The following is a 23223-nucleotide window of genomic DNA, read 5'->3' as shown; positions in this document are numbered from 1 at the left end:
GTGCATCCAATCTTGTAAAAAAAAAGGGGGGGGGGGCTGCAGCACACTGTAACAATACGTATAGTTTCGTTCACTTCAAAAACATTGTGAAATTAAAACAAACCCGATGACAATAGATCCACAGCATCTGTAAATCTGTCACAGTTTAAAATATATGTACCAAAATAAATTCTTAAAAGTGTTTTCTCTTCTGGAATATTTACTCACAGTTCTAGAAGCCTCTACTTCTTGATGCATCTCCTGAAGCTTCTTGTCACATTCTGCCTGTATTGCTTTCTTCTGCAGCTCTAATTCTTCTAAGGCTAGGGATTCCTGTTGCTCTTGTTCTTTAAGGGTTTTTAAACACTCACTCTGATTTTTCTCCTGTATAAAAATGAGCAAAACAATAAATTGTAACGATGGTCCACACCTTCAAAAACAGTACAATAGGATATTTATAAACAAGTTAACACAATCATATATATTTTCTCCACATACAAAACACAGTGTATATTTTGTCTGTGAAAATAAAGTTGTTATAAAATCATTTCAATTTTCTTTTCTTGGCAACCACTTGTCTTCTTTGTTTAACAAATGTAATGCGACTTCAGCATTTACTAGTGGAGACCAACCAAATGGAGAGTAACATATTAGAGAATTAAAGATCTGTCCTCACTTGATTCTATCACTAATATATTTTCACACTTCTATTTCTTACAATTAAGAAATATTCCCCCTCCCCTCCTCCCCCCCCCAAAAAAAAAAAAAAAAATAATATGCTCAGGAAGGAACTGTTGAAGTCCTCGGTCCTATTCTCCAGCCACAAAGGAGGAGCATAAATGAGTGTCCATTTATTAAATGAAATTGCACAATGACCTAAAGTGGACTATAGATTACAGAAAAGAGCAAAGAAACCAGTGATCCCTGCCAGCCTGACTTTAAAGGATTTTTTTTTCCAGAGATCAACCACTATGAATGTATAACCCTGTCAACATAACACAAACAGACATAGTGGATATTAATACATTTCAAGTAACAGCCTCATTCCTTGTACCTCTTTTTCTCTAGTTTCTGTGGCCAATCTCCAACGATCCAGAGGTAGAAATTCAAAAAAACATGTCTAACAAAGTGTTAAAAATAACAATCTTTCCCAGAACATACAGCTGTCAGTGAACAGCAATATTGATTCGTTATCATTATTCAGTCTGTATCATTGCAGCTGTTTTCCTTTCATGCTCTTAAGTCTCTGAGCTCCTGGACTTTGGGAGGGCACCCATATCTGAATGCACAAGGACTCCCACTGTGGAATGAGGTCAGATTGAGACCTCTAGATCCACCTCAGACTTAGAGGAATGTCTTTTATACACATTTTAGCAATGCTTACAAGAGCTGCCTTCATCTTCTCATGGAACTCCTTTTCTTGGACCCGCAATCTCTCATTTAGCTCCCGATCTTTGGTAGCCATTTCCTTTTTGTGTAATTTTTCCAGTTCAGCAACACGATCTTCTGAAGACTTCTACGAATTACAAGTCAGAAAAAAAATTATTTTGAAACATTAAATACCAAACTTTGCATTATTTCGCAATAAGAAAAGCAGTGCAGAGAGAAGAAACCAAACCTATTCGCCTCCTTTGAATAAGTAACAATTGAGTCACTTAATAGTAATAAGCCCTGTCAGATGTTATTTTCAAGATTGAAGTTATCCACCTTCCTTCTTAAGTCTTTCATAGTTCTAGTAAAAGAAACACTGTTCATTTTACAATGACTAACATACTGATTTTAAAATTCTAGCGAATAAAATATATATGGAGAGTTTTTTAGTTTATCTTATGTTTTAAATAAATCCTTAATCCCAGAAGTTATTTTTTCTAGAATTCATTAAACAGCAAGAATTTTATAAAAAAGTTCTGATATATCAATGCATTTTACATCTATAGTTTACTTGCAATTGCATGATTAGACTAAAACAGCAATACAGCAGGAGTTTCAGCTTTTACCTTCATAATCTCAACCACCTCTTGTTTCACTCTGGTTAACTCCTGTTGAAGATTTACCCTTTCTTCCTCATTTGCCTTTTCTACTGCTTTGATTTTTTCATCCATTTCTGCCTGCAATTTTTTCCGGGCTTCCTCTGTTTTTTGGGCAATACTCAGAGCCTTCTCAAGCTCTTCAAAAGCTGCAAAGGAAAAATAAAAAAAACCACAAAGGTAGTCAAGAAGCAGCTACGTCACTTAACAGAAGAACAGCTTCCCAGTAACTGTAAATTCGACAAGTGACAGAAGAAGGAGCTTAAGAATCCATCCAGAATTCAGACAGGCTTATTATCTAAAAAGGAAAGAGAACCGACAAATAGCTGTGAATGCCTTGGTTGTTTTTGGAGTTCAATAGCTTCTATTTCTTTCCCTAAAATCACTATAAAGTATAAAAACCACAAAGAAAAAAAAAAACAACTATGGCCCCTTCCCTGGCTATATGCGCTGAATAAATTTGTCAGCTTTTAATGAATCATGAAAGAACTCTTCCTGAACAGAATACTTAAGTATTATACCAGAGCACTTTATTTACCTAAGAATTGTTCCCTTCAACCAGTGCAACCTTGATAATCTTCTCTTTAAATTTTGTGTTTTTAGTGGAGTCCATAAAGATGACTTTTGCCAACTGACTTTTTGTCAGTTTCATTATTTCACTATTTACTTTTAATATAAACTACTATCAGCACAATTAAAAGGTATACTGGAAAAACGTGTGTGTGTTATGAAGACTGTCTTATGCTTCTGATCTTTGCAAAAAAATCTAAGGAAAACTTAATTAGCCATTGCTATCAAAAAGCCTGAATACCTATAAGATGTTTCAAAAGAACTCTCAAGCAGGAGCAATAAAAGTTATTTATTTTTGCATGAAATGCGTAAGTCTGCTGAATCGTTTTAATTTACACATCAGAAACAGTAAATCCACAGCTGCTTCCTACGATAAGCACTATTTTATCATACTTTATTCACTTCACAGATGACCGTTTAGATGTAGACAGAAAGCAAATCAATTCCTGCATTGTGAGCTGTTTTCTTCTTATTGTTTTTCAATATCAGCATTTGAGTTCCTCACTGAAACTGATGGCAGAACATGCAGAGATTTACACAAGACTAGAATGTCATTGCTATCAGGGAAGTCCCTTTTCCTGAATAGGGTGTGTATATGGAAAGCCCCTGGTGCATGTCAAAGGAAAATGCAGTCTCAAAACAGTATAGTATACAGTTAAATCTTTACAGAAAAGAACTTAGGCCAAAAACCTCTGTAAAATTCAAAATCATAGTGCCAGTATCACATTTGTAATTAATCAGAGCACAGAAAAACTTGGACTGGTTGGATATTAGTCTAAGAACAGACATAAAATCTTTTTTAAGGTATTATTTAGTATGCTAGTCTTTCTTCCACTCTATCCCCAAAAGACAGACATCTCTAGTTTCTTTGATAGACCATTACTTAATAGGCATTCACAGCAATTCCTGTAATCCTTTTTTTGTGAAACAAATATAAACAGTTACCCATCTTTAACAACATTCAGGCACGAATTTGAGAACTGAAAATTTTCTATTCAAAATCTTCAGATAACTTCTTTGAAACTGGAGCCTTTAACTACAACCTATGTTTTTTGAGCCAATGCCTCAAATATGTTTTCAAGTAAGTTAAGTCTGTAAGATTGCATTCACCCGAAGTCTGACCTTTTCCAGCTGTTTTCCGACGAAGCCTTTCCACGACTACTCACAGCAACAGTTATGGTTTAGAATGCAACAGGGCTGCTATGGACCCTGGCAATACTGAAGCACATCACGGTATCTGCTTTTTCATTCCCAATTCTACTTCAATACTAGAACTCTTTACAAAAAACTAAGAACACTAGAGATTATTTCAAAGAGCAGAACAGTCTAAAGCATAATGCCAGCATGCACTAGGCTTATAGCGCCTTATGAGAGGTAGCTACCATGTTTCCAAGCAGGGTTCTTCGCTGTCCCCACCAAGGCAATCACCACCTGGGGCCAGGTGGGTTCCAGTCCTTCTCCCTCACCCCCCAACCCGTTACCAACTCAGGCTGCACAACTGTGTGCGGAGACTGGCAGGGACTTCTCTCATCCCCCTTCAGCCCTAGCAAAAGCACGCAGAGACAGCAAAATCAACCTAAAAAACCCTACCAACTTTTACCAAATACATCTTTGCAAATAAAACCTGCAACTAAAGGATATTAAGTTACTTCACTTTCTCATAAGCATTTACTGATTCTTGTTCTGAGCAACATAAGCTTGATTTTATTTGAGAGAAACCTATTCCTTCTGAGAAAGGAAGGATATTGCATTTGCCACAGCCCACAAATCCACTAGAGACAATTCAGGATCACGCTAGGATTGACTACTGAGATGTGATAGCTGAGCAACATGCAGTACAACAGCTGCATCGCCATAATTGCAAGCAGGATGCTAAGACAAACACCAGACAAAAGCTGGTGGATAAAACGTCAAGGGAGTATGAAAGCATAGAGAAGCAACACTTCACAAACACACTTAGTTCTCTAAAAGTTAAATTATATGCATCTCAGGCCCTTTTAGCACTTCAGCAAAACAGAACATTTGACATCAAAGTAGTTAATTCTAGTGTAGCACGACACAAGCAAGTTTCAAACCAGTAGAGGGCTAACACCAAGGAGACAGAACAAGGTCTAAATTATTATTACTACATTCTTATCTATTGAAGCTTTTAATTCTACTGTGGATGAAAGCCTGGAATAAGAAGTCTGTACTTTCATCCAAATACATCTGTTCTGAACCCAAAGAGTAGACACTGCTTTTGTTATTCGCCAACCAGCACAGCTACTGTTGAGAAAAGTTCCTTCCATCTAAGGTATCAGTTAAGTTAAAACTCACAAAGGCACACTGGCAAAACAGAAACAATAACAAGCACACCAACAAGGTCTCCAGCAAGGCTTGCAAGATCTCATTCATCTGACAAAACCTGACTAACAGGAAGCTTTCCTGTGCAGTATATAAAATTAAAAAGAGCCTGAGCAGAGTTTGAAAAGTGCCAGATTTGCAAAACTCATTTTTATTAAATGTGCACTATGAAGTTGACTGTTTTACATACACTACTCCAAGGTATTAGTCACAGCTCTCCCTTCCTTGCCTCTGCTATCCAGAGTAATCCCAGTCTGTACTGCGAAGAATTCTTGATTATTCTCACCAGTACTGCAGACGTGCATTATTTTCAGCTCTAGTGCCATCTACTGCTGGGAGTTGTGAATAAAGCACTGAACAGAGATGGCAAAGGAGGGCTTTGCATACTTTCATACTGAAAGCCAAGAGCGAGCATCTTGTCAAAAAGCTACTTGAGAAATAAAGGCTCGATCCGTTTCCTATAGTTGGTTTGCACATCTAGGTAGGATTTATAAACGAACAATCGAGTCTTGTTTGTTCTCTGTAGAAAGGTGCAAAGCATAAACTAAATAAGATTGCAAAGGAAATTGCACCTGCAAAGAACAACAGCCAAGTAAAGCAGTATGAATTTGCTGTCTAAGGACTTTGTTTTACTTTACCGAACATAAATAGGTCAATAACCTGCATTCTGAGAAGTCAGAAAAGACTTATGTCAAGTATTCAGGAGTAACAAAATCCAGTTTAACAGTAAGTTTACAAATGCGACAACTAATTTTGTTGAAGGAAAATATAAATCTGTGTACATTGCAAAGCATAAAAAATCAGCTGCAGTTCCTCCAAGAACTGCCTTTGCCTGAGAAACACATAATTTACTTTTTAGAGCCCAGCCCAAGCACCCAATGTTGGATGTAAGAAAAAAAGAGCCCTTACCCCAGTCCTGTTCATACAAGGCTTGGGAAAGGCACCATGATTCACTTATTGGCATGTGTGGATGCACAAAAACAAGATGCTCTGTAAGATTTCAATATAATGCATCTCTAACTACAAAAACCTGAACTACAACATTAACTGGGGTGACTCAGTTACAGTTTACACATCATGCACAAAATAAGCATACATATCTTTTTACCATTTCAGCACACAGAAATGCAGAAACATTAAGCTGTCACAATTCTTACTTGTAATAATTCAAACACTGGTGCTTTTCAGCAAAGTCACTTAATCACACAGAAAAACGCTGGACATGTAACACTAGGCAAGTTCAAAATATGAAGTGGCCACAAAATATACCACTTTTTAGCCTAAATTATACCACTATGACAAAGTAAGTGCCAAGTATTATGCTTATCTTTATTTTGCCGTAAGTGAAATTTAACACGTCTATAAACACTTTATTCCACAAGGTAAATTTTTCACTGAATCATAATCTAGAAAAAAAGTCTAGAATTAAAAATCACTTACATTAACTACCCAAGAAACATGAGATATGCTGAACTAAAATACATGAAACCATCAATTCTTAGGACTGGTGAAAATCAAGGGCTGTGACCCAGAAGCAATCTCAAGCTCTCCCAATATTCATGGTGGTTTTCTCAGATGCCAGAACAACTGTTTCAGCTGTACTAAGCTCTATTTCAGTTGTGTACCACAAGTTTTTTGGAATACATAGGAAAACCTAACAGGTCACCTTACAATTTTGCCTATCTTAGAAGTCATATTAATGAATTTTCTGAGGGTTCTGACATCCATATAAGTATGCTTAACAGAGTGCTGAAATAATGAACTAAAGGTAAAGTGGACACTTATGCACCATAAATATTACCAGAAACACTTAAAATAATGACAAGAGAATGTTTAACACAAATCTCCTCTTTGTACAGTGCAAAGTATTCAATACGTTATTCATAAGTGAAATTACTTGTCACTACAATAGCTAAGTTTTCTAGGTAGCCAGAGCATCACCTTTAACCTATTTTCAGTTTACAGCTACATAAGCGGGAGGAAATTATGTTATTAACAAGTGCATGGAGATACTACTTCATAATTAGAGGTTTCTACCACTTCAAAAGCTGCTGTGTTTCAAACAACAACAGCAATAACTTTGTACCTACAGAAGCACTACAACTATACTTAATAATTTATTTTTAAAGACAGTATCTTGAAGAAAAGCTTTCTAGTCTCCAAGAACTGAAAAAAATCCAACTTCTGCAAAATAATTACTGATTTCTGAAATATGCATTTTCCAGAGCTAAAAATGCACATGCAATCTGAAAGGGTAGGGAAAGAGGACACCTAATCAAAATGTTTGTTATTTTCACAGGGTGTTCAAATGTCCTCTATATGAACACCCTGTGTACCTTTGTATTTCCTTTGCTGGTTTTGGATGTTAAATTTGTTCTTCTGCATTACAGCAAAATGAACTAGCCAGACAAACTAATCTCTAAAATTGAACGTTCTGGCCTAATTTACATAGATTCAAAATAAACTGCTATGAAGTGTATGGTTTGAAGTTCTCAACATTTTTTATAGAACAAAATAGCATAATGCATGTTTTATGCAAACTAACCAAATCTTAGCTTCTGCCAAGACAGTGAACTCACCCTAAATGCTTATGAGAACAAACTAAATGCTTCTATAAGAATTTTGATAGATACAGCGCAGAATAGTTTTCATTGAGTTTAAAAAAAAGGGGGGGGGGCCTGACTACAAGCACACATCATTAACGTTATCAAATTTCCAACAAAAGTAAACTTAATTGTGTAATAGCTATATAAACACTAGGTTCCAAGCCTGAAACAAAAGTATCATTATTGCTGTTTCATTAGGAAAAAAAAAAAAAAGCAGAAATGCTTCCACTACACTTATCAAAAGAAAATGTTTATTATGATTGTAACACATCCTTCTGTCTCTAGTTCTTCCCAAGCTCTTATGCACTCATCGCTGCTTTTTGTATCAAATACAGATGACATTACTATGATAATTTATTTTTAAAAATTGTCTTTCCAAAGTTTTCCTCCTGAAATTACACCAATACAATACTGTATCAATCTTTTCTCCTACAAAGAGGGTACAGCTGCTTCACCAGTTTCCCTCCTCACTCCAGTTGAACTTAGAGCAGAGTATCACACAAAACAGTCAAACTGGTGGTCAGAAATGAAGTTAGTAATAATGTTAGCAGGGGTGATATGGCAGAACATTCAGAAAAAAAGCATGTTATAATATCCATTCCAAACAACAACTGATGAAAAACTGCAAAAAGACCATGCTGAAGCTTCATCGTGTTCCATGTGAAAGCTAATAATCTCCAGAATTTCTTACCAGCTTTTTCAGACTTTTCTTTCTGTTCTTTTAATTCCTCGCCTTTTGTAGTTATTTGTTTGATCCGAGCACGCAACTGTGCTACCTCTTCTTCCTTCATTTCCAATGTTTCGTGCATTTGTCGCTTTGTCTCTGCAATTACCATGCCCTGTGGAAAAGGTCCTTGTGATAAAAAGCTAACAAACATATAAAATGCATATTGAAAACAATTTCAAACAAGGACACACTCCTTGTCAGAAATAAACTTTAGTCCGCTATTGCTGCATTGGAAGTCATGGTATTTCTCTGTCAGAAATCATAAAGTGATAATAAAAAGACGATAACAATAGGGACTATTTTGATGAATAAGCAAAGTTAATCTAGTGGTGAAAAGAACTCCTCCAAGGAACAAGGACCATCAGAAAATTTTCTTTTCCTGGGACAGATACTTTTCTTTGAAATATGCATTCCATAAACAAACCCAAACTAAAAGAAAGCACTGCTGCATGTCTAATTCTCCTTAGAGACTACGCACAGATGATGAGTTAGTCATGTTGCTTGTTACACCACCAGAAGTTACTCTAAGTAATAACTGTGACAAAAAATCTTGTAAGCAACAAAAAATGACAAACTTGAACTGGGCACTTAATTCCCTTATATTTTATCTCATCTTCATTAGATTTTACTTTTAAAATCTAGCATTGAGGTAACCACTAGTCCACTTACCATTATGCCTTTTCAAATTACGTCCTACATAACATATTCTTGCAGTATTAAGTACAACCTAAGAGACGAACATGCTAAAGTATCTATATAATAGAATTCTCAAGTAGCTTAAATTATGTGTTTGTTGAAATTGGATGTAAACTAAACCAAACTAGGTAACTAAGAACAGTTTCTAATACCAGAAAGTCAGATATTTTGAATTTAACCAATCTTCTTCCAAAACTACAGCTTAAAGAAAAAATCTTCCTTGTTTACCTTGTCTTGTTCTAGCTGCTCAATCAAGTTCTTTGCATCACGCAGCTGTGTAATCAGTTTAGTCTTCTCAGCCATGTGGAGGTCCTAAAAAAAAAAAAAAAAAGACCCCAATCACAAGAGTTTAAAATGTCACCAGGCTTAAGAAAATAGCTTCTGACAAGCAGTTTAGGCTTTGCTTTAATAAAGAATCATAGATTATTGGTACATGACCAACAAAGCTGTCGTTACATTAAAAACATGAAGCAGGCTAGGAATGAGACCCTGTACTATGCCTCAGAAGTAGAGCTGAGGAGGAAGTCCAGCAAAATCGAAGTAGGCAGCTTGAAATTACTTCTAAATCTCCCAGTGCTAGGCTGCCCCATAGTTTCCATAACAATTCAGGTATCTGAAGGCGCAGATTCTCTTGTGAACATCAGAGTTGATAGAGTAAACTGGGCAAGAACATGCCTAAGGCATCTGCTTTTCTACCTGAATCTTGGCTTACAAAGGAATCTCAGCAATGTAGCATTTTATCTGTTCTTGTTCTGGAAAAGGTGCTCGAAGCACTTGAACCTTCCTGAGCTCTTTCAAACTGGGCTAACGCTCATAGACCAAGAGAAGAGCAACTGTTCTCCAGCACTAAAGCTGAGTACAGCTATACTTCTCATATTCCCATTACTACCAGCCACCTTACTTCTACTTTACAACTCAGCATGAATGGCCTTAAAAGGAAAACTGAGCAAAGTTTTAATTTAGCTTTGGCACTGCATTTACCTTTAATTTCTACCTCACCTTCACTATATTGTGTTTTCCACTATCCTTCCTTTCTGTTTCTATTCATTTACATAGCTGATGCCTCTCACTTTTCTCACTTCCTGTCTTCTCTGCAAGACAGTCTTTCCTTCACCCTCACCTTCCCCCATTTACTTTTTTCCCTGATATCATTTTGGTGGTTATTCATATGGTAAGATTTCATGCCCTTCTCTACAACTTCTTGAAAAATTGCTCTACATGTTCATTCCAGGCTGTTTTTGCACCTTTAACTCCAAAGAAGTTACAGTTTCTTGTAACAGTTTGTGCTTTAATGACTTGCCCTATGAATAAATTCTGCAAATACTGGAATTCTTACACTGTTCTGGTAGCTACCCATAAAGTTAAGAGCATTTTACCTTCATTTTCTCTAGCTCCTGAAGTCTCTCTTCTAATTGCTCCTGAAGCGCCTCCTTCTCGTTGGTTAGCTGGGCACAGCGCTCTTTGTGTGACCGAATCATCTCCTTACAGCGCTGCAGCAAGTTCTCTTGGCGCTTCACCCTCTGATTAAGAGTTTCCAGTGTTTTAACAGAATCTTCATTACCCTCTACAGACAACATACCAACATTATCATGTGCACCCTTTTTCCAAAATGCAGATCCGCTTTCATCATTCACATGGTGTGAGACTGACAGCTCTCTAAAGAAAGTTGTGCAAAGTCCGCAGAACTTCCTAGTGACTATTACAACTGCATTTCAGGTCCAGCCAGAAACGTGCACACACACACACACAGGATGGCAAATACAGCCTTTAATCCCAGATTATTTCACAAAGCCCCAGCTATTATACAAGCTGCAAAAAAAAAAAACACTATTACTCAACAAGGTTTTCTACAAGACTGAAAGGTTACCATGATCTATAAACCTGTCTGCTGCCACTAGGTGAATATTCACGAGTGGGGGGAAAAATGTTAAGCAAAACAAATCACATCTCCCATTTACGAAGCAGACTCCTCTTTTCACAGTGTTGGGTATGACAATAATTTTCATATACCCAGGTTGGCAATACTGCATTAGGCAGGAAAAAGGTCAAGTTTAGTGTCTTTTCAAGCTATACCCTTCCCTGTATCTTACTGTGTGTTCTGCCCTGATGATCTGAAAATAGGATCAGACATTCGCAGACTTTCATTTTGAGACTGTATGTCTCACACACTATAATCCTGAAGCAGATTCCAGCACAACTGAACGCTGATTCCTGGAGATTAGATAGTTAACATTATTTATTTCATAAGCACTACAAAAGGCACAACACTGGATAAGAAGAATCTTTGCTCCAACCTCACATATTGTCAGAACGTAAAAAAATCACAGCAGATCCTGAACAATGATTATTTCAAGACATATGTTCATCTCTGTCTGAACCCCAACTTTTATTTAGGATACCAACGAATGATACTTTCATCGTATCCCAGCAGCACAATATCCCAGGCTCAGTAATCAAATCTAAACAATACTGGGACTCCCATAGCTCAGATAACCTCCTGATGAGAGGAACACTTCAAAGAGATTATTCAATAGCATGAATATGAAAATTAATCTTTACTTTTACCTTTTCTGGAAAAAGCACATAAAAAGAGCCATACTGGCAACTGGTATCCTCTAAACTCTAGGGATAGTTCCTTGCTCACCAGACAAAGAACCTTAATATTAAGTGGGGACAGTAACAACCCCTACTGGCAACAGCAATACCTGAAGTAGAATTACTGCTATTAAGGCAAGTTGGACCAGATTTTAATTTTTATGGAAATTCAGCATCTTTGAAAGGTTATAATGTCCACCAGGTGCCATTCTATTTCTAGAAAAATTGTCCCCTTCTAGAAAACATATCATTACTATAATGTGTCGTGCCTTAAGTACTATTACTCCATCACAAATAATAGTAGGCTTATTCCCCAGAATTCAAGATCTCTTAAAAAAAGCCCCAATACCTACCATTGCTTCCTGGTTCCGCAATATTTTCTGCACTGATTTCTTTTGTTGGACCTTGAACTTGTGGGTCAGACTGGATATTTGGATCAGGTAATTCAATGCCCATCTGACCATTCTGTAACCTCTGTTTCAGCAACGATACCTAAACAAAATATTCTTTGTTAAAAATGTAAGGATTCTAAGATGATTGTACTTCCACCCTCAAAACTAATGAGAGTTATTCATGCCAGCAAGTAAAGGAAAAATCTGTCTGAATATTTTTAGCATTTTTTAAAATCACAGTTATGTTTCCAAGTAAAAAAAAAAAAAAAAAGCACAATTGTGTGTGGAGAAAAAACAAAGACCATTTAAGCAAAACCAATTTGCAAAAGCATTTTTAACTCAAACATCTGCTCATGTTATTTCTTGATAACAAAGACATTGAAAAGGTATTTAGGTGCAGATCAAAAACTTGTATTTAATAAGAGTAAGATAATACAATGGTATTCTCTTCCACAAAGATGCACTTAATTTCTAGAAAATCATAAATTCTGAAGAAGCTTTAAAACATAGTAGCATTTATAATAAAGCATGGACATAAAATACAGGAAATACTGTAATTCATGAAAAATATTTGGAAAGCAGTTTTCAAAAACATCTCTTGGGTAAGGTGTTTTACCTGAGTTTGCAAGACACTAATAAGTTGATCTTTTTCTTCCAAGGAAGCATCAAATTCCTCCTGAAGATGTTTCTTAGCTTGTTGATCCATCTGGAGCTCCTAAGAATCATAAATAAATGTGTCTCGGATGAAAATTGAAATGTGAATTTAAAAAGCTTATCTATATTATGAAATATTAAAAATACCTCATTGCAATTATGACTCCAGAACACAAACATAAATTATTTCTTTTACGATACAATAATTTAATTTAATTACCAGCATTAAAATAGTAAGAGACTAGATCTAATGCATTATCAAAGATTCTTCCTTCCTAAAAATAAGTTTGTGTCGGGATCACTTCAAGCTTGTTTCTGAAAACTGTCTTCCACACAAACATCGGAAATTGACAGTTGCACTTTGGTAAACTAGATTTTTCATTTAGCCATCAGATTAAATCAACGTAAACAGCAGAAATGTAAATTTCCCTTAAGCTCATTCAATATGCTAGTATTCTAAATGTGACAAATGCCATTTGTAACAACAGAAAGTTGTTTTTTTGTTCCTGAAAGGTGTCTCAAATGAGATAGAGAATGCCAAACAACTTCAACAGAGTGTCTTTACTTGCTACTTAATTGCATTCATTTGGTGAACACTTTTAGAAACATGTAGATGTAACCTAAATGCATTGGTAATATCTACATGATTTTATAAAGTACTGTATCAAGAGGGTTTTTTCTGTTTACATCCTATGCTTTTAAACTTTACTTATATATTTAAATAATTAGTTGTTAGAACAAAAAATTTATTTAAATGTTGAATTAACTCACATTCAACTTCTTATTAAGAGAATTGGCACCATATATGTTTTATGCATGCACTGTAAATCACTTTCGATATTTGTATTTTTTCTTTTTAATTTACTTCATCCACATGTGTCTTTCACAGGAAGATTTACCCCAGAAAGCCAACACTTCTACAGTCATTATTCTGCAAAGGTCGCTTGTGTAAAAGCAAGTGCCACCTCTAAATATGGGTTCTGTTAGCCAGGCAAAGACAAAGGATGACAGAAAGCACAAAGAAAGGATGAAAAGCAAGCAAGAGACAAAACATGGGGCACTGGATGCCTCCTGCTTTGCTTCCATCCAACTCTGAATCCCACTTTCATCATCTCCTGCTGCCTGTGCCTTGCTTCCAGCTGCGAATCCCAGCCTTGAGTCCTGCAGCTGAGAGCGCTAACTGTGCCCAGCTACACATTGGAGGGACAGAGCTGCAAGGCAACTTCTGGGAAAACTGTTCCTCTTGCTTCTCAAGTAACTACATCCACTTTTTAACCCTGCACTGTATCTGGTTCTCCATAGCTAATGATCACACCTCTTTCTCATGCTTCTGAGCTTTAGAAGCAACTCTTTCCAAGGCAAAGAAGCTCAGTGCAATGACAACCAAAGAGATTTTCTTAAAAAAAAAAAAAAAAAAAAAAAAAAACACTGAAAAAGTCCTTACATCCAACAGTCCTTTCTGACTGCTGTCAGAGAGGCAAAACACCAAGGACTGCCGTTGAAGAATTACTCTTAATAAGAAAATACTAATGTAAGCAAAAGAAACATTTATTTCGAAGGACTATTCACATTGTCATCTCATCCCAAGAGAAACTTAACTTATTCTAACATGACCCCTCTTAGAAGAAACTTGTCTTATTCAACTCATTTATTGGAACAACAGACTGCATGATGAAGAAAACGTCTATTTTTTTATATAGTAACTGCTGATAATGAGTGGTTACACCAATGAATGATGAATTTTACAACACTGTAGCTTCCACAGTGGAAGCTTTCGATTTTAGTTGTAATTTCTTTATTTATTTTTAATTTTAAGTCTATTTTACTTAGCGCTGTAATCTTTGGTCTTCCAGAAGACCAAAGAACTAGTTTTTGAAGATTTTCAATCAATATAAAAGAATTTAAGTCTCAGATTTGAGGGAATCTTTAAATCTACAAGAATTATGAGAAAAATAAATATATATTTTTTTATCTATACCAAATATAGATCTTTTTAACTTCTGTAAGTATTGTTTATATATATAGATTTACATCAAATACATCTTTCTCTAATCAGAAAGACTATGAGAAAAGAAGTAAAAAGATAAGTATGCACACATGCAACCCTTTTCCTAATAAAAATGCATTAATTCTGGTGTAGATATAGGCCTTCCAAACTTTACTAATACACTGAAAAGCTAAATCTAGTGGAACATATAGTTATACACTTAATGCAGAATGCATTTCTCACATCTGACTTGTAGCAAACTGGAAAAAAATACTGACAAGTCTCTAATGCTGTGGATATTTTTAAAATTACTTTTATCCTAAAAAAAAGAGAAATAGAACAAACAAGCAAAGAAACCAGTGAACCTGACAGACACGAAAACTTATAAAAAGTGCTTGTTACTTGTATTTGCCTAACATTAACATTTCTCAATACTAGAAAAGCTAGAAGTTGCAGAGCCACATCTACTGCTGCGCCCAACAACACTGGAAAAACCACGCACATTTCTACCTATTTCACAATGAACAGAAAGGCAGTTCGGCTGGTACTATGAATTGCTCTTAGATTGTGACAATAAGCTGCTGAATGGGAAACAAGCCAGAGAATTAACCCCATGTAAGGTAATGGAAGCAAGTGGTAAAAACCCCTGCTGTGCAATAGAAAATATTTTGCAAAATGAATTTAAACATCAAAAGCTAGGCAGAGAAAGATCCTCTGTATGTATGCTATAAAAGTAAACATTCAACCAAGAAAGGAAGTTACCTCTCTCAGTTCTCCAATTCTGCGAAGTGCTTTATCCTGACTTTGACTCAGAATGCCCTTAAAAAGGAATAAACATAATGTGTGTTAAATGTAACTTCAGATACAAAGTGTAAATAAACTCACAGAACTGTATTTCAGTAGAAGAATTAATGTGTTTGTATTTCTCTTTACAGTCAAACTTGATGTGTAAGTATTACCAAAACCTGCCAACTGTGGAATGTCAATCCATCACCTGAATTCAGCTGATGCAATCAAAAATGCAGGAGTACAATAGCTTCACAACAGTTGTTTGGACAAACCAGTATTAACTGGGATTTTTAAGGATGCCAAGCTAAGAGAGAGTCTTTTGTTTATTTTTGTTTAGATAAAAAATATACAAGAACATATAAGCATATACCTACACACATACACATATGTATGTGCACAATAGACTGAAAGTTAAATCTGTAATTGCACTATACATTTTAAGATTCAGAAAAGCATTCAGGTAATAGAAGATGAATAGGAATGCTTACCTGTAGCTTCTTCTTCTCTCGCTGGATAACTTGATAAGCAGACACTAGCTAAAATACAGAAATCAGGTATAACGATGATAATGCATTCGCTTATAGCCATCAAAATAATTTGCTTAGTTGTATCACTATCTGCTTTTTTAAACTCCTCACTTCACTTGAGAAAGCTCTTCTGACAGAAGCATATAAAAGCAACTGTCCTGTGCAATTGTTTTTTGTGCTTTTTTTCATTTATAAAATATCTCCAATGTGCTAAATAAAATAAACATGACAAAATAATTAGGCTACACAGCGTTCATGCTCAGTTCTCCCTTCACTGAAAGTACCTCTGAGAACTCTCATGATTTAGTACAGGAAGTCAAAAAACAGCTACATCAGAAAGTTACAACCTAAAGAATTGCCCTACAGGGATGTACATTTTTTAAGGGTACACATCCCAGAGACTTTAAATTTAACTTTAAAGCGATTATACATTAAAAAATGCACTTAAAATTCTAGCAAAAAAAAAGGGTTGTGTAACAGTCAATGTTCTCATTCCATGTGCTTTGCATGTACCCAGTAGACAAAGAAAGACTGGCAATGAACAATATTTCTCATTGTAAGCTGGCAAAAGAACTTCATGAGTAACCGCACAATTTAGATTAATTAAAAATCTGATCACAATTGCATAAGTTGTGCAAAGCTGAAGTAGCACAATAGCACTTGGAACTAGAACACGCCCTTTTCTAATTGCTGAAAAAATAAGGCAAAACAAATGCAAAACACCAAAACCAGAAATCTCTAAGTTACCACGTATCTTCAAAATGTTATCAAAAATAAATTAGGATTTTTCAGAATTCAAGGCTACTTTTCATTTCAGGGTCATACTTACTTTACACTTGAAAGAAAACTAAAACTACCATGGATGGTTTCCCATACAATATTCCTGAGATGCTAACCGCATTCTTCTTTTAATGAAAAAAATTTAAATCTTCAATTCTCACTATATGTTCAAACACCTGTCTTCCAAGCTCTAGCAAAACAAGCTTTTAAACTGAATCCAAAGAAATGGAAAAACTCACAAATAAAAAAGTCCTTTTGATGGAGAAAATTAAGACTTGCTGGACAGACTACACTAAAAACACAAAACAAAATCTACAAATTGGAGAATGTTCAATTAAGCAACACAGTTTACATAAACTTTTAAAAAAATACACCTTATTATACTAGTTGGAAGATAGTGAAAAACTAATGGGAGTCAAAAATTAATGAATTAATGGAAGACAACTTTTTTTTTTTTAAATATATGTTGAGAAGTGTAATTGACGTATACATGCCATAGATTCCATAGATTTTGACACCAATAGCCAAAATACTTTAAAAAAATACATAAAATAAAAAACCTTTGAAAGCTTTACTTTTCCAGACAAAATAAGTAGACAAATATAAATAAGAATACTTGGAAGTTAAGGGGAACAGAACTTAATTACTGAAAACAAAACACCTATCTATGACACATACATGCAGTGAAATACACAGTGTAGGTGTACTTCAAGATTGAGAACCAAAGTAACTTTGCCATCATGTCAGCACAGGTCACACTCAGCACTGTCCTGAACTCCAGCCCCAAATATAGGGCTCCCAGCAGAAACCCTCCTGGACCTATATCCGAGGACACCACTCACACAAGTAACCCCCAGCTAATCTCTGTTGTTGACGGCATGGAATTATTTACTAACAAGAGAAGAAAAGGAAGGACTTGGACAGGCTGGAGAGGTAGGCTGACAAGAACCTCATGAAAATCCACAAGGGGACATGCAAAGTCCTGCACCTGGGTACGAACAACCCAGGGAACCAGTACATGCTGGAAGCCACCCAGCTGGAAAGCAGATCTGTGAGTCAGCCATGTGCCCTTAATGCTAAGAAGGCTAGGGGTAGTCTTGCCTGCATTAGGCAAAATATTGCCAGCAGGTCATGGGAGGGGAATCCTTCCCCTCTACTCAGCATTGGTGAGGCTGCACCTTGGAGTTCTGGGCCCCCAGTACATTGAGATGTGGACATACTGGAAAGAGTCCAAGGAAGGGCCACCAAGATGATCAAGGGACTGGAGCACCTCTCCAATAAAGAAAGGCTGAGGAAGTTGGGATTGTTCATCCTGGAGAAGGCTCAGGGGGTGTATTATCAATGTCTACAAACACCTGAAGGTAGAATGTAAAGCAGCTAGAGTCAGGCTCTTTTCAGAGGAGCCCAATGCAAGGACCAGAGGCAGTGGGCACACACTGGAACACCAGAGGTTCTGTCTGAACATCAGGAAGCATTTCTGTGCTGTGTGGGTGATGAAGAACTGGCACAGGTTGCCCAGAAAGGTTGTGAAGTCTCCCTCCTTGGAGATCTTCAAAAGCCATCTGGACGTTGTCCTAGGCAAGCTGCTCTAGATGGTCTCCTGCTTGAGCAGGGGTTTGGACCAGCTGGACTCCAGAGCTCCTTTCCAACCACAACTGTTCTGTAATTCTGTGAAAAATATTTCCGCGTTGCATTACCAGCACAGCTTTGGCTTGTCTAAGCCAAAAATAACTAGACTTACAGTCATAATTAAATGTCCCTGCTAGCTATAAGAGGATCCCATTTGTTCCAGAGAGGAAAACAAGATTATCCACTATTGCAGTATGCTAGTCTTATTTTTTCCCTCTCTCTCCATCCAGTGACGTTACCCACCTCTGCATATTTTCCTCTGTAGTTGCCCAAGCTGCGCTCCATTCGGCGCAGTCGCTGCAGTAGCTGTTCCTTGCTGAGGCTGTCTGCATTTCCTGGGGCCTCCTCAGTCTCGCTTTCGATGTCAGAAGGTGGATCGAAGGTGGGACCAGCTGCATCCACGTCCAGCCGATTCAGTGAATCTCTTGAGGACGTTCGTACCAGGGACTCTTTAGAAGAAGAGCGGAACAGGGACTCTTTTACTGGGCTTCGAAATAATGACTCCATGGAGGGCACACGGAGCTGAAGGCGCTGGGCGAAAGACTGAGTGTCACTTGGCTGCAAAAACCCAAAGCAAGGAGTTACTTGTGCGCTGCTTCGAGGCCGACGGATACACTAACGCTGGGGAAACAGAGACACGACCAGGGCCAAGGAACCACTGTCACCCAACACGGCACCACACAGGTGACACCAAAGAGCTACCGCTCCCTTAGGAGAGTCATCTCCCTGCACAGAAAAACCAGACTTGCAGCTGCCAGGTGTGGGCAGTTTCAGACAGCAACTAAACTCAATAGACTACAGCTCTGATTTAAGCTCCTGGAAGAACATACTCCTGTGCAACCCCATTAAAAAATGAATATGTAACTGAAATAAATAGTTGTATTTACTTTTGTCCCAAATTAAAAAAAAAAGTATATAAATGTGACTCACAGATATATTAAACAGAAGATTGTATTTATCTCAAAGATACAAAGATCTGTTCCTATGATTGAGAGAATAAATTTATTGTAAAAGTCCTTGTACAATGGTTCTGGCATGTCTTCTTAAACAGTCCTTTTTTTATTCTAAATGGCTTTACCATTTTTATATAAAATGCAATTATTGATTTATGCAACTAAAGTCCCTGTGCTGTACTAAAACAGAAGGGTCTGTGCTACGGTAACATACAGTGCTGGTGCTACAGAAGTGATTTTCAAGCACTACCAAATGATGCTGGAATTCGCATGCTGGGAATTGCTGCTAATCCCACTCCAGCAAATTGGACTTGTTTCTGAGACGTATGAAAGGATGATCTCCACCGTTATCATGAGTGATAACTTTATTTTAAGATTATCAATTCTTTTCCTTCAGTTAGAAATTAATTTTTTTATCTTAATACCATCTTAAAACATGCCAAAGTACTTGTCATCCCTACTCCGGTAGGGAGACACACACTGGGCACTTATGCTAAATTAATACAAATAAAACATGGCAGTGAAATACAAAACAAAAACCCCATAGGTACCTGTGGAGAGGCTGGTTCACTTCCATTGTTTTCTGCAGATCTGGGAATTGGTTGCTTAGGTAAATTCTAGAGGAGGAAAAACAACTGTTAGAAGGAAGAGACTATAATGACTATCAGTCACCAATTCCTACAAACAGCATCTGTGCTTTTTCTTGCCTGTGTTTTTAGTACTTTCTTTAAAAAGTTTATTATGATGTGTTCATGCAAACAAGCTAGTTTGTTAAATTCGAAACAGACTGCTGCAATATAGAGAACTACAAAGCAGCTCTGTGTGCATGGATTAGTATGAGACATCTGCAAATATGGACATCTCCAATTTAATTATTCAAAATGATTATTTGTGTAACATTTACACACAAATCAAAGGAACATCAGAAAAAGACAAAACGATAGCAGGAAAAAAAAAACAACAAACTGATGACCAGTGTTGTTTACAGCTGACATGAGGATCAGTGCAATCACATTATCTCCCTCTATTTAAGTATGTGGAGGGGGAGGGGGGGAAACACTACCTGGATAAAAACACTGTTTAAGAGGTTTAGATGAAAAAGATAAAAACATGTTGTTTAAGATTCCAAACAAGCACAGGAAGAACATTAGGCTTTCAGAAAACACATCCTGTGCAAGACTAGACACGTACAGTTTTCTGCACTCACAAATAAGGAGGGGAAAAAAATCAACTGAAAACAAGAGTTTTATTTTTATTATAGATTTCAGACATTCCTGTCCCTAGTCTGTCTGTCCTGCTTTTCCTATGCCCTGTGCTCAGGTGCTTCCAAACCTGTACAGATCCAATTTTCTAGTGTTTAAGTCAGGTCAGACTGACATAGCAAAACACACTAGAAAATATCTTGGGTGCATTTTTTCTCCAAGAAAAGCACTGAGATATATTAAAGTACATGGAGTAAGGAATTCAGTTACGAGTGATGTACGTTTTTATTTTTAATCAAGATGTACCTTGAAATTCATATGCAATCTGTAAAATCGAAGGGCTTCAATAAGGCTTGATATGGACCAAACTCAAGAAAGTATTAAAATAACACAGAAAGAAATCCAGACAGTTAAGGAAGCCAGAGAAACAGTCACCCACCCATCCAGACTCAGATTAGGTAAAATGAGCAATAATGAGCCATATAAGAAGTCTGTCTCGATTTGGAAATTTCATTTCACCTGGCTTGAGCAAAATGTGCATACTGTTTACATTCTGCACTACATTGTTGTGGTGGATTTAGTTCTAGTGGATTAAGAGCTCGTACTGGTTTTTAAACTAAAGCACTCCTACACTTTTATTCTGGGCTGCATTATTTGTTTTCATTTCTTAACTGGGAAGTTAACTGTAACAGTAATCCAAATAAAAACTATTTTCTGCTTTACAATTTGTAATAAAGCACCTACTGTATTACAGTAGTAGTAACAAAGAAAGATGTACTTGACCAAGAACTGCAGACTTTCTACAAGCACATCTTTCAACAATCATGTATTCTGATTACCAGAAACAGAAAAAAGGAAACTGTTTAAGGTTTATATATCTAACTCACAAGGATAATTTAATAATATTTAAGACATTTTAGAACACAAGATTAATTAGATGTATTAAATCTAATAAGGTATTTATGAATACATAAAGCATGGATCCTATTCTTTTCAACTGTTAAGAAACCTTAAAAAATGTCATCTCAAAACTAAAACTAATGCCACCACTTTTAAAGTTTTCCTCTTCATTGTGCCAACATCTTTGCTTTCAGTCTACAAACACAAAAGTAGAACCTAGATTTAGAATTACAATTTATTCCATTAGTAAATGTAAGAAGGACATACTGGTTATCCTTAATACAAAACCTGTACCATCACACTTCTCTACCTCCTGCAATTCTAACTCACTGCGCTCTAGGGCAAAGGGTCATATGCTGGTGTCCAGAAAGTGAAAGGTAAGCATGAATATAACTTGCTATATATAAGTATAGATTCAAGAGGCTTTGAGGAGCTTAAAAGCCCTAACCTTTCGTAAGCCTTAAGAGTTGTTTCAGTGAAACTAGGAGCAAAGAGCACTGGCATCTTGAAAGTCTTAAAAACCAGGAGAGTAACAGGCTTTCTGGAGACCAACAGAAGTCTTTCCTCCACTAACCATACACAACAACTGTATCTATACCCAAAGACTAGCTACTTCTACAATTATTAATAAAAAGGTTGCTTTCTGTTATTAAAATGTATAAACCAGAGCTCAAATTTAACAGGAACACATTAGGGCATTCTAGCAACACTTCTGCTTCCTTACTTCTCTATTGCTGAAATGAAAACTAATTTAGCTTCTTATTTCTTTCTAATGTAAAAAAAAATAAATTCATGTGCCTAAAGAGTGAAAGCTTAAGTGTCTGTAGTCAAAAACATGTCAGAGTTCTTCTTCCCTCCTGCTTCCTCAAGTACTGCAAATTTGTGAGTAAGATCTGGAAGGAGGAAGAGGCTAGTATACATTTTCTTCCCCCATGTTTGTTTCGTTGTTTTTTTAATATTTGTATATAATTAGCACTCGTCTTCCTTATAAACTTCTGTCTCACTATTCTCTTCCCCCTGCCTCCCCCAAATCTTACTGTGAGAGGACAGCTCTAGAGTTTTGAAGAAGTTCAGAGAACAAAATCAGTTTTACAGGTAACATTATTAAATACACATTGGTAACACTTTAACTATAATTCTCACATTATAACTATTTGCAGTGTATGCAGTTTTGTATACAAATATGCAAGACAGTGACTCCAGTCACTGAAGTATATACTAAGGTGAATACAAAGGCAACGTAAGAACTTTCACAGATTTTTTTTTTTTTTCAAAATGCAACTGTACTAGTGGTATTCTGCAGCATACTGAAAAACAGCCTATAAATGCTTACTGCTGTTAATGTAGAAAAGCTTAATTTTATCTGTAGCTATTACTGGACCTTGAATATGATAAAAATACCTCAACTAAGATAAATAAATCTAGCAACTATTTCAAAACTACAGATGTCAGCATAGTCCGGATGTCCACTTTGCTCCTCATCAAAAAGCTCAACCTCGAGAACACCAGGACTGACTGAGCTAGTAATGAATCTGTGCTCGGAGGTAGCAAACACAACCCAACATATGAAGACTTTCTACCCATCACCTTTTTAAGCAGTTTCAGTCCAATTTTGCTTAGGTTGAGACACAATCCCAGTACGATGTGGTGTGTTGCACTACGCCTATTTCCTTACCAAATTTCTATCCTGTTATAGCTTTCAGTGTCTTTTTATTTTCAGCCTCTGCATGAGCAACAAAAAAGGCACTTGCTAAATTGAAAAAATAAGGCAATCATGAATTGAGGATGACTTGGGACTCTAAAATTCAAATGCTGTTTTGAATCATTATGCACTCAGGAATGCCATGGCTCTGAAGCACGTGAAAGA

The 23223-nt window shown here is 36.5% G+C and overlaps 1 protein-coding gene across 7 annotated transcripts in view; it reads right to left on the bottom strand.

The window, feature by feature from the left end:
- Positions 1-23223, bottom strand: part of GOLGA4 (golgin A4) — a 63814-nt gene that overhangs the window by 28544 nt on the left and 12047 nt on the right. For 6 of the 7 annotated variants that reach the window (XR_005816904.1, XR_005816905.1, XR_005816906.1 and 3 more), the window contains 12 exons: positions 19806-19871; positions 18545-18859; positions 15854-15901; positions 15339-15395; positions 12552-12650; positions 11897-12035; positions 10325-10512; positions 9177-9260; positions 8217-8364; positions 1977-2155; positions 1364-1495; positions 208-363 (listed from right to left, as the gene is read on the bottom strand). Coding sequence is in view for 3 of the 7 variants with exons in the window: in XM_040547631.1 (XP_040403565.1) it covers positions 208-363; positions 1364-1495; positions 1977-2155; positions 8217-8364; positions 9177-9260; positions 10325-10512; positions 11897-12035; positions 12552-12650; positions 15339-15395; positions 15854-15901; positions 18545-18859; positions 19806-19871 (1611 nt within the window). In the remaining 4 variants the exon portion in view is untranslated. Of the gene's footprint in view, positions 1-207; positions 364-1363; positions 1496-1976; positions 2156-8216; positions 8365-9176; positions 9261-10324; positions 10513-11896; positions 12036-12551; positions 12651-15338; positions 15396-15853; positions 15902-18544; positions 18860-19805; positions 19872-23223 lie in introns of those variants that run through there. The other variant, XR_005816907.1, reaches the window with a different exon arrangement.

The sequence above is a fragment of the Cygnus olor genome, chromosome 2 (assembly GCF_009769625.2).
Source record: "Cygnus olor isolate bCygOlo1 chromosome 2, bCygOlo1.pri.v2, whole genome shotgun sequence".
Taxonomy (NCBI): domain Eukaryota; kingdom Metazoa; phylum Chordata; class Aves; order Anseriformes; family Anatidae; genus Cygnus; species Cygnus olor.
Note: the sequence above shows the minus strand (reverse complement) of the source record. Positions and strands in the feature narration are given on the sequence as shown.